Consider the following 12,157-nt stretch of genomic DNA (forward strand, 5'->3'; position numbering starts at 1 on the left):
AACAGGTTTTTGGGTAAGAAATTTTTGCATGTCGAAATTTCGTGGTAACTTTTTCGAGATAGTCGATGATTCGAACGGAGATGAATGTTTTCACGAGAACATTGATAGATAAGCGTGATCGAGAATTCTGTTATTTGCGCGAAAAATACCGTGGTTCGTGGTGAAGAACCGGTTTCAAGGACACGTTTCGAGAGAACGTCATTAAAATAGGAACTTTCTTCGAGAAAAAAATTCCGCTTTGTTCCGCGGTCCGATGATTCTCATCTCTTCACTATCTCATTTTTCAGTGTGCCTCTAACCATAGGTAGTCGATCTCTAAAGAGGGGTTAAAGGTTAAATTGAAATTCTCATGCGTTCTTATGAATCGATATTGCTTTAAGAAAAACCTAAGCGTCATTTTCACATTCTTTCATCAAGTTTTTAATTTTCAATCCTGTCTTGCACTTTTTAAATTTCCTTCGAACTCATTAGTTTCCCGCTCTTTTCTTTTCTGATGCTCGTATTAATCCGAATAAAGTTTTAAACGCACAGAGTGTTTCGAATACGATTCTACAAAGCAATGAACCGTCGCGTGTTCTAAACTGAATTTTTGATACTTCCATCTCTAACGGTTTTGAAGATTTATTTATTCACTTGTCAAGAGAGTCACTTTCGTACAATTTGCACTAAAGACTATAATCAGCTTCAACTACGATATAATTTACTATTCACAGCTATCACACGTTCTATTAATATATACCAATCTTCCATAGAACAATTTTACGCAAGACACACGTTCACCCGATTCGTTTTGTCCGAGGTGTTAATGTACGTTTTCCAAACAGCCTATATGTACAGTATCGTAACAAGCATGAATGTTTTCGATCGTTGAAAGTCCACTAACCCTTCCTCTTTGTTGATCGCCGTTCACCTTGCATCGAGAATGCCGATAAACCGCGTTGCCCGCCAGAAACGATATTACGTTTCCGTCCGATCGTGAGGAACGACTGGACCGTTCCCTCTTCCGCGATCCACACGCCCCCTAGTGGCGAATCAGAAGTTCGAACGCGCTCGACTCCTTGTGTCATCTCATTTTTCCGTCGTTCCTCTTTGTCAGCAGAGCTACGCGTCTGGAATGCCACGCAAATATGGAGGAACGTCCTGCGAGGCGGGAAAGTGTTTTCGATTTTCTCGTGTAGTTTTGTCTAACTGACGAAGCTCGAGTTTTATTACACGATCACATGAATGTTTCGTGGAGTCAGTGTGTGATATTTGGTGAAAGTAAACGTGTCTGTGTATCCTGCATCGTGTTTAAACATATGTTTCACGAGTTGTCATTAAAATGGTGGTATCTTTGATACTCTGTGGTTCGCATGAGGTGAGATGAATACCGATACTCTTGAATTGAGCCCCTTTTGCACGCGATTTTTCGTTTCTGATTTTACAGACGTTCGCACATTTTAATGCATTAACATTCATCCTTCGCTGAACCTTTGTGTGTCTGACTAGACTGGTCTTCGAATTTTCTTATCCCACAAAGATGAAAACCGAGTTTTCCGGTCAAGTGACGTGAGTGATCATCAGGAGCACACGTTCGAATGTCTCTTTGGTAGAATATTATTAATTATACGAGTAATCTCAGATTGTTGCCCTTCCAGGTGCTATTTCGTGTATTCGTTGAATTTTGATTAAACATTGCAACCATGATGAAACTAAGATACGCTCTCTGCGAGGCACGAATGTGTACCATTAAATAGGAAGAGCTATAGATACTTCTCAGCGTGGAAATTTCCCCGGTGTCGCATTTTAAGTAGCGATCTTTTGTGACCCGCAGGCTAGATTGGCAGAGCTTGATACCCCCCGACGATTGGAGAATCTTCAGAAGCTCGAGGAACTGAAGAAGCACCTGATGGATCTCGAGAAGCAGGTAAAAGTTGCTTTCCACTCTGCGTCGTGGTATTTCTATTGACCAGGTGAAAGCTCGAGAATTTTTAACGCCGGAAATGTCTCCTTCCTATTACTTTCGTCGTTTCAAAGACACGAGTCGCGAAAGATCAACAAAATCATCCAAGTTGCACGATGAATTAGCTGCAACGAAATTCATCTCGACGTTTTGCTCGTCGGTACTTAATTATTCTGTCCCCTGGACGAACTTTTTCGAGCGTAGCCTGGTTAATTGAGAGACTTGGAAGCAGGACAGTTTAAGGCGAGAATTCAATGTAACCGGTATGCCTTGTCACGAAGTACGAGAAGGGCAAGCCGTTGGTGAACCTTGTGGACAATATGGTGAAGCTGGGCTCCCTGTACAATCGCAACACTGCCAATGGGACCAACAGTGTCTCGGGTTCTCGACACGACCTAGCACACGACAATTCGAGGGATCATCGTTTGGAATTCAATCAGAAGGTGCAGGAGCAACGTTTGCTCGCCGAGGAGCGCAGGGACTGGGACCGATTAAGCCCCGATCATGGACAATTACAGGTATCGATTTCCGTATGTTATTGAAATAACACGGTACACACTTAACAATCCTTAACACGTTTCCATACGTTTAATAGCCGCTTCCAAATCCAAAGATGAAACATAAATATCCCTACGAAGAGAAATAAACAACCTATCGATGAGACATTCAAATATTATACGAAATATTCGAATATTCAAATAAAAATAAATAGAAACGAAAAAATAAAATTTGAAAAGTGAAAAAATAATTAAAACCTGAAAAAAGAAAAAATAATTAGTGTCTGTAAACAAAAAAAAAATAATACTTGAAAACAAAACAAAAATTACTAATAAATTGTTTTAAGGGGTGGGGTGGCTTGTCCCAACCTCACTTTCTAACTCCCACCCCTCGCACACAATGAAAATTTAGATGTTTCACTTCCAAAGTGGAACCGACAAATAACTTTACAGCGGGCGCGTTGCCCTTTATATAGGCCCCGATCGGCCGAAGATCGACGACAATTTCCGACCTTTACCGATTTCATTAATTATTATTTTTCCGCCTTAACAGTCAATAATTTATTCATTTTTTCACTTTTATTATAAATGTACATTGTAAAGAATTAGTTATTAACAATATTAATTTGTTATTAACAATCAGTGTAATAATTTATAAACTTTTGTAAATTCTAAGTACATTTTAACTCAAGTACAAATTTCAAGTTCATTTAATAGCTAATAATTTATTCATTTTTTCACTATTATTATAAATTTTCGTTGTAGATAATTTCTTATTAATAATAAACATGATAATTTATATATTTTTTATAAACTACATTCCTCACCTCCATACGATAAATTTTTATGATACGTATATGTATGTATCAAAATATTTTTATTTCCTCTATATTTTTGGCTAAAATAAAATCGTGCCTTTTTAGAGAAACTCATTTTTCCACAGTGTTATGAGATTCCAAAGGAAAATGTAGATAGTAATGCTACCTAAGGCCTTCGCATCACTAACCTAAAAATAAAACAATCATTTGTGACCAAAAGGTTTCAAAATTTCACTTCCCAACAAAATATCTCGAGAACTGAGAAAACCAACAACCTTGTGCAAAATATACTTGAGAACCTCATCACTAGCTTCTGTATATTCAACGAAGTGGGTTATGTCACTTGACGTTAAATTTCCGCGTTCTCTCGGCCTAACTTCCGTCCATAACCATATTCTCCATATTGTAATAAATACCATATAAGAAACGGTGTTTGGTGTTCTGGCAAAACGCACTCTTCCATAAAGAATAGCTGAAACGTAAGAAACGGTCGGTTACTGACTTGGAAAGTAAAAGAAAAAAATTCTAGACAGAAACAGATATATCAAGGATTATTTCCTTCTTTGTCCTCTGCAGATATTAAAAGACTGTTACTAGAATGGCACAAGGCAAACGAGGGTATACTCTGCGCTGGACTCTATATTCGATGCTTATGGACACCTTGCTTTTAGTTTTTTATTGGCACAAGCTGACATAGTAGCAGGACAACTTACGTCGTCACGTTTTTTTGTCCTGTTTTAAGAATTGACACTGATTCTACGCCAATGCCAATGCTATCGCTCCCTTGGTTTCCGCTCCTCTCGTTTGTTTTCCTTGTAATTTGATCTGACCTCGTCTTATTGGCGAAGTATATTTCAACGAATAACGAAGAACCTTATGTTCTGTATTTACGATTGTGTCGAAGATGGTCCTATTATACCGCGATCAATCAGATTCGCTTTCCGTAGGCATCTTCTCGTCGGTTCTCAACATAGGGCCGTTCGCAATAAACATTTGCTTCTCGACGAACTCATGCGTGCATTTAGTTCAGATTGCATTACGAGAGAAAACGTTGCGGTAAATATAAATTACACGTCGCAGGGTCCCATAACGGTGCATAATGCTGACGCGAAAATCAGGGAGATGGGAAACGGCGTAGGCGGGAGAAAAAGCGCGGGAAAATTACGAACGGTGCATCGAATACAGTTAAACTCTTTTGTGTCAGCTCGCTACGATAAAACATAGGGGGCGCGTTGGACCCAGCCGATGAAACATTATATTAAAAACCGTGGTTGCTCGCAGGTATGCACCAGACGGTCTTTTTCTTCTCTCAATTTTTTTCTTTTTTCTTTTTTCTTTTTACAATTATGACACGACGATCGTCGTTCATTCTAGCGGAATCGCGATTCCGGTTGAAACGCGATTCCTTGGTTGCTCGGCTGGAAAGCAAAACTTCAAGGTTAACTCACCATGTCGTTTCTGTGTCGTAGGCCAAGGTGCAGCAGCTATACAAACTGGATCGCTTGCTCCAGGAGGAATCCGGAACACTTCACAGTCTTCAACAAGATAAGGCGAGTAACGCGATCTGTGGCCTGCTGCAGCGAAAACTCGTGTTTCATTTTTTCTTCGATCCGTTCTTGGTTTCTTCGATTTTCTGACTGTTTTACCGTGTATACGAATCGGTGATGGGACTTTGTGGTTGAGTACTGCGGATCATCTGACAATACTGGAATGGAGGAGCGAAAGCTTATATAACATCTGTGTACAATTAACTCCTATTTCGCTTGAAGTTTATTCAAAAGTGATATTGTTTGAAAAACATCATGTGCGATATTAAAAAATAAAAGAATGTGTTAAATTGTAGACATATGCGCAGATAAAGATAAAATGACAAACTTATGCAATAGATAAATGTCTAGTTGTATATAATTGTGGAATTATAGGGTATATACTATACCTAAATTTTTAAACAATATTTAGCTGCTTAAAAGGCAAGAAAATGATAACTGAAAATATTAAAAGTCTTAGAACCACTTGCGTTAAAAAAGTAGATAAATAATCTTGATGGAATATTGAAAAATAAGAGGAAGTATCTGGAATGTAAATAACGTATGTATAATCGACTAGAAGCACCCATTGCATCAAATCTATTCGACCGAATTCCATCGACAAATTATTTTTATTTCTCCGTCCTGTATTTTTCGATAATTATCATCCACGATTCAGTCGTGCTCAGTCTTTCGATAAATTGAACGTTTCCTGATTTCGATTACAGGAGATCCTGGAAAAAGCATTGGGTGGTCTCCGACACAAGCTGCAGGGCAGCAGGAGCAATTTGGCGGAAGCGGAGAGATACAGGAAGCAGCAGCTCCTGCTGGAGAAAGAGCTTAGCAGAGTGAGGGTGTTGCTGGCACACAACTCCAAGGTAGGAAGACTCGTCGAGGATCCTGGTATCGCAGTTAGTCACTGATCAACGAAAAATCAGCTGAAACGAACAAAAATTAATTAAGGAAAAATTAAACCTAAAATGGACCGTGCGGGGTTTGCTCGCTCGTTCGAGAAAGAAAAAATGGGTCTTTAGGATCGAACGACAGATGCTGCATGATCACGAATAGCTTCGGCAAGTTGCCATGTTTCGACGAAACTTCAGTTGGTTTTGCGCAGATTTTCATTCGCCCAAATTCCAATCGAGAAGTTTTCCTTCACCGGAATTCGTTCCAGCGATTTGTTCTTCAAAGAACGGGAAATTTCTCGTAGCCCTCCTCTCCGTTTCGTATTCTCAAAGGGAAGGTATGGTCAGTTGGACTGACTTGTTGTGATACAAGTAGGAAAATAGCGAGCATGCATCGTGTGGTTCCTCATTGAAGCAACTGATTTGCCTGATTTAATTGTCCGTTCGTTGTTTCCAGGTAAAGCCGGTATTCTTCCAGGTAAATCAATCAAAGCACAGAAATAGATAAATTTCCGTTTCGTTGGCCGTTCTGTTCGCATTTTCGTCGTCAACGTTTTAGCTTCTCATACTTGTTCATAGGGGAGATAATGAATATTATTCTGTAATCTTTGGCTTTCAGAAACTCGAAGAAACAGTCGCCGAGAACGCGAGATTGGAGCAAGATTTAGTGGTGCTACGACAAAAGCTCCAAGCATCGAGAAGATATGCAGGGAACATGACTAGAGACACCTCGGCCACGACTGGTCCTCTTGAAGCAGAATTGAGAAGAGTTCAACAATTAGTCGGAGATCTTCAGAGACAACGAAAGGAGTTGAGTATTCAAGTTAGACAGTTAACAGAGAAGTCTCATAGTTTGGTGCAGCAGATTCGACCGCAACCCACTTCTGGTGAGTTAATATTGTTTTTGAAATACTAGAGGTAGCAAACCCAAGACATCGTTGCTTAGATATTTTATGTTAAAGAATTTCAATGCCCCATGTTTTCCTGTTACATTGCTAATATAGTGTGCAAATTGTGTTTATTGAATAGTAAATCTAATTATACCACACAAAATTGTTTTGGATATGACAACTATAATGATAATAATTAATAAAGACTTAAATAACCGAAGACTTCAAAATTCTGTAAAATATAATTTTATTCTTCTGTTACTAATTCAGCCCCTCAAGTACATCAGCCAAAGAAGCGAACACAAAACTCTTGGTTGGAGACTGATCTCGATTCCGGAATAACCTTGGACCACGGCTTGGACTCGCCATCAAGCCCCGCGCTGTCCTCTTCACCGCGTGGAAAGCAGAATGGTGGACCGTACCCGCATTTCAGTTCACCGACACAGATCAAAGACTCGTCGCCCACGAATCGTCAGCAGACGAACTTACAGTCGTATCCTCAGTCGCCACAGAATCATATTTCCTCGCTCTCTCCTCAGCTACGAGAACAGATTCAACAGCATCAGCTGAAGCAACAGCTTTTAAAGGATCAAATGCAGGGGAAAGGAAGCCTGATGCAAGCGAATGTCGTTCCATTGTACGTCAACACAGATTCCAGAATTCAAGGTGAGCAAAGAAGTTGGTTGAAGAAAATCTAGTAATTTATGAATACGATGTCCTGGATATAAGTTTTTCTCAAATATCGTCTTAATTTAAAACGAATTTTTAAATACAATACCATATAATATTTTTAACCAATTCTAGAAAACAATAAGCAAGATGAAAATCTGACTAATGGCACAATTCCTCCACCGGAGTACGTTCCACCTCCGCCGCCACCACCTCTAAACGAAGAGGCATTACTAAATGATAATTACAGACAAAACGAGGACAACAAGTTTGCTGGTAAGTGAAGCAGTAACGTAACCATCGGCCTTTAATACAATAGCGATTGGTAATTCGTGACAATGGGATTTTCAAGGCCTAATACATAACCGTGAGAAACAAGAGATTAAGACCGTGCGAATTGTGAAACGAGAATCTGAAAGACGTCAAAGAGATCGAGGAGACAGAACTGGAAACATTGGAATTCCATTAACGAACGGACTTCAGGCTCCTGGTGGTGCAAAGAGATTATGCGACGATGATTTAGGAGGTTCCCAGAAGTTTGAGGTAATCTCTTCAAATTTCCTACGTTACTATTATCTTCTAATCGTCAATTTGTAGGATTTAAAAAGATTCATATATTGTGATTAAAGATTTTCAATCAATTTATTTCGAGCCTTAGTAGTGTCAGCTGCGTCAAACGATTTGTTGCAGCTTTCAATTTTATTTTACTCTATTTCCAATCAATTTATTTTTAGAAGGCCCAATTAGGAAAGGTGGTAGAAGAGTCGCCGATGATTCACGCTCAAAGCACAGTCCAGTTAACGGATTTGGACGACGTGCAGTTCCAAAGAAGCATGTCCTTACCAAGAGGTTTCGGCGGACAACGACAACAGCAGCCTGAGATTCATCAAGTTCCAGTGGTGCCTCCTCCTAGAAGCGATAGTATGCACGCTCTGAGAACTATGCTAGCTAGACGGAACAAAATTAGGGTAAGTTAGTAATGTGCACTAATGTTTTTTTTATTTATATTTTTCTATACCGATGCGCTAATTAATTGAACTAATACATTTTTTAATACTTACCCTGTCAGATCCGATTGTTTCTTCGTGTTTATATATATTAAATTTAATTAATTTCTGAAAAATCCTTCATTGTGTTAACAATTTATGTTTTAATATAATGTGAATACTAATGCAATATGTGTACTAATCTATTTTGGATGACATTATATTCACAATTTTTTTATGTTTTCAAAACAAAGTTTAAAGTACGAAATATTTCAAATATTACGTATTTCATAATTATGAAATGAGGATGAAAAACTTTTTTTTTATACTATATAACAAAATTCTCTACATTCAGCGTATCGGCACAGTTAACATTGAAGTAAAATTCACGAGCACCATCATCAAACACTGGTACACACAATTTCATACATTTTATTCTTTCTTCTTTTTTCATTGGTTTCGCCCTTCACTTTGCGACGCCTTATTTTGTCATCCTTCATTATTTTGCCTGCTGATGAATGCAGTTCGAAACTCAGGACGGAAGCTCGGACAGTACTCTATCACCGTACACGGAGAGCTTTGCTTCGAGCTCGCACGTGCCTATGAGCTCACCAAATTATTCGACCAGTCCGTCCTATAGTCCCAGCCAGCAGAATTATCCGATTAGATCCAACCACCACCACCATCAGCTGCCATATTACCCACCGTATAGACACTACGAGAATCCTGTAAGAAACGAAAATATCCTGGAACCAGTGAGTCCAGAATTATTATCACCGACGAATCTCGAAGGCCAGGACAGGGCATTTGGTTCATCGTTGAACGTGAACACGTCTAACTCACCGCAATTATCGCCCGTTTTCAAGAGCGAGGCCGCAAAACAGATCATCAAGGAAATGACGGAGAAAAAGGTTGAGGGGCCAAGACGCAGACAGATTCCTCGCGAAAAAAGGAGACACTATACCGTGTCCAGTAGCAAACCTGTCCTCGACCTAGAAGACACCTTCTCCAAGATGGTATCTTTTCTTTTTGTATTTTATGTTTTCATATTTCTTCTCGTTGCCTCCCTAATTCACGTATGTTCATTTAGTTTCCTTTTGTTTTCCTTTGTTGATTTCGTTTTTATCGTATCGTTTCCTTTGGCGTCGCTTTGTCGTGATTCATGTATGCTGTTGAAATACAGTGTGTAGTGCGTATAGGAGATTTGTTGATGTTACCTAGGGAATGGGTAGAGCCAGAGATGATCTAGATATGGAACGAGCGCTCAGGCCGAGGATTAATGCACCGGATGTTGTAAGATCGACCTTGAGTCATAAGGAGCTAAAATATAACGAGAGCACTATCGATCAGCTATTAGGAACGCCCAATAAAATTGTAATTCCAGAAAGATACATCCCTGAACAGGTAAGAAATCTGCAATAGAAATAACTTTTTATGCCTCTGATATTTTAGTATAGTGATATTATTGCATTTCAGACACCAGAATTAACTGCGGAAGAACAGGAGCAGCGACTGAAGAAGGCGGAAGCAATAAGAAAAATGTTATCGGAAACAACCGTGACTGCGCCGGATGGAAGCGGTATGTTATCCATATAAAATTCCATTACGTCAATAAAATATTTTTTTAATAAGTGGAGAAATTTAAATAAATGTTTTTTTTTTGTCGTTTTAAGTAAGTGATAAGTCATTGTTCTTTCAGATGATAATATCAATATTGAGCAGTCAGACAGCTTGAAAAGAAAAGTAGTCGAAGAGAAACGGCAAAGAGAGCATATTCTGCAACTAAATCAAATTTTGGCCAAGCAAGTTATGGAAAAAAGCAAGATGGTGGCAGGTACATTGAATTCTGACTCCGCGATGAAAACTGTTTAACTACTTGATTCATTCTGCATGAATCTAATATATAGTGATTAGTGGTGTGATAGCATGACCAATGTTTAGACAAGCTTTCGTGCCTTCTGCTTTTTAGTGCAGAAGGCTTGCGCTTACTTCAATTTATTCATTGTACATTTTTATTTACTTATCGTACCTTATTATCCTATAAAAACTAGAAGAATATCGTTATCAATCGGCCTGAATCAATAACTTGACTTTTTTCTTGAGTTTTGCTACTTCTTTTTCTTTTGTATACTGTATTTCTTTTACTGCTAAAAGTGATACTTAGAAGTTAGCATATATATATATTTTTTCTTTTTTATAGAAGTTTAACATTCTCCAGTTTTAATCATAATATTTTTAATAAGTTTTTTCATTGGCATGCATCATTGTGAAAATTTTAATTTTAATTATATAATTAATTTCTCATCGAGGCTCCTATTGACGTAAGATATAGTTGTGTCATATGTAGTGAGTGTTGTTTGGATTGTTTATGATGTGTATAGGTAACCAGGCACACTGACTGACATACTTTCTCCATCTTCCCATATAGGACACGCACATCATATTATCGTTTCTCAGGTTTGTTTATATTTTTCTTTCATTTTTTTTTTTTAACATTTCCCCTCATACATCCTTTCCTTGATTAATTCCCCCTCTTTTTTCAGTGATTTTCTTTTTCTGCTTGGTATACGTTTGTTGGAGAAATATAATTTTTCAGATGTTTTACAAAAAATTTTATCTATTATTTTCAAGTGATGCTTTCTAAAATTTAAGTTTAAACTAGTTCTCCAGCAAATGTTTCATACCGATTCAAAATTAATTTCTATATCTTGATAGTGAAAGCACTGGCCACTCTTCCTTTGAAGACCGAATCGAGCTTAGAAGACGAAGATCTTTCGCCTGTAACGCCATTACCGCTCTATCAGCAGAGAGAGAATTATTACTCGTAAGGGGAATCAAACTCCTTTGGATGTAGCTACCAAAAACAAATTCTTTAGCACAAAAAAGAAAATACTACTGCCAGCCCGGAACAACAGAGAAACAAACATCTTTCCTCGTATAATGTTTTTTGAAATTTCATAACAGGTGGTTTACCTTACACTTGCTATTACTATTATATTAACGATAAAGAAAACGATGTTTTTTTTATTTGCATCAATATTGTACATAATCATCGAGTAAATAAACTGATAATAAATAGCTCTGAATCATCGATAAGGACTAGTAATATAATGGGTGTCGAGCAGAATTAGGTAAACGATATTTATAGGAGAAAATAGTAAATATTCAAATGATTATTTTAATCCTTTATTTCGGAAATAAAGCTTTTAATTTTTTTATTATGTCTTCTCTTTTTTAATCAATTTCAGATCCCCATTTATAGCAAGTATAGTTTAGGTTTATCAATTAATGCAAAATAGTTTATATTTACTATTTTCTACTTGAAAGATTGTATCGTTTAATTGTGACTTCGAGGCAGAATGGTTTCAAGTTTCGATTTAAATGGAACCTTAATTTTCGTCTGTTCATTGAATTACTGAATGTACATTAAGAACACATCTACTAATTTCACACAACATCTATATTCAAAGAATATTCTATTCAATCTCATACATCTGTTCATATCAATAAACACATGGAACATAAAATTCCGTGAATCATAAAATTAAAGACTAATTATGAGGCCTATATTGCATAATCATAAATGTTGCTCTAACATAAAGTATTCTAGTGATAATTATTCTGGCGCTATCATGCTTGATGTCATTCTGGCTCGATGTTTCCTCTTCTTGTTGAAGAGAATGCTTCCACGAGTTTCTATCACTAGCAATAATAATAAATTAAGAAGCAACAATCGCACAATGCGGTTTATTTAGCAAATGACTGTAATCGAATTCCTCTAATTTGTACGAATGCCGTTGTTTAGGAAGAAATTAAGTATAGTAATAAAATAAACATTCGGAAACGCGGTTAACTACTGAGTTCGGTTAATATTAAATAATTTTAATAATATTTCTTAAAAATTATTCTTATTATGTTTTATGA

The 12,157-nt window shown here is 37.5% G+C and overlaps 1 protein-coding gene across 3 annotated transcripts in view; it reads left to right on the top strand.

Moving 5' to 3' along the window:
- Positions 1–11,144, top strand: part of LOC108545174 (uncharacterized) — an 85,563-nt gene extending 74,419 nt beyond the window's left edge. Inside the window, exons 12-26 of one of the 3 annotated variants that reach the window (XM_017896651.1) lie at positions 1,814–1,906; positions 2,224–2,460; positions 4,727–4,807; positions 5,512–5,661; positions 6,308–6,575; positions 6,849–7,244; positions 7,383–7,523; positions 7,600–7,790; positions 7,982–8,215; positions 8,758–9,249; positions 9,455–9,637; positions 9,710–9,812; positions 9,933–10,067; positions 10,615–10,690; positions 10,949–11,029. In XM_017896651.1, coding sequence (XP_017752140.1) covers positions 1,814–1,906; positions 2,224–2,460; positions 4,727–4,807; positions 5,512–5,661; positions 6,308–6,575; positions 6,849–7,244; positions 7,383–7,523; positions 7,600–7,790; positions 7,982–8,215; positions 8,758–9,249; positions 9,455–9,637; positions 9,710–9,812; positions 9,933–10,067; positions 10,615–10,631 — 2,721 coding nt within the window. In that variant the 3' untranslated portion in view covers positions 10,632–10,690; positions 10,949–11,029. Of the gene's footprint in view, positions 1–1,813; positions 1,907–2,223; positions 2,461–4,726; positions 4,808–5,511; positions 5,662–6,307; positions 6,576–6,848; positions 7,245–7,382; positions 7,524–7,599; positions 7,791–7,981; positions 8,216–8,757; positions 9,250–9,454; positions 9,638–9,709; positions 9,813–9,932; positions 10,068–10,614; positions 10,691–10,948 lie in introns of all 3 variants that reach the window. The other 2 variants (XM_017896652.1, XM_017896653.1) reach the window with 2 other exon arrangements.
- Positions 11,145–12,157: the final 1,013 nt, after the last annotated feature.

This window comes from Eufriesea mexicana, unplaced genomic scaffold, assembly GCF_001483705.2.
Source record: "Eufriesea mexicana isolate 0111107269 unplaced genomic scaffold, ASM148370v2 scaffold320, whole genome shotgun sequence".
In the NCBI taxonomy this organism is placed as follows: domain Eukaryota; kingdom Metazoa; phylum Arthropoda; class Insecta; order Hymenoptera; family Apidae; genus Eufriesea; species Eufriesea mexicana.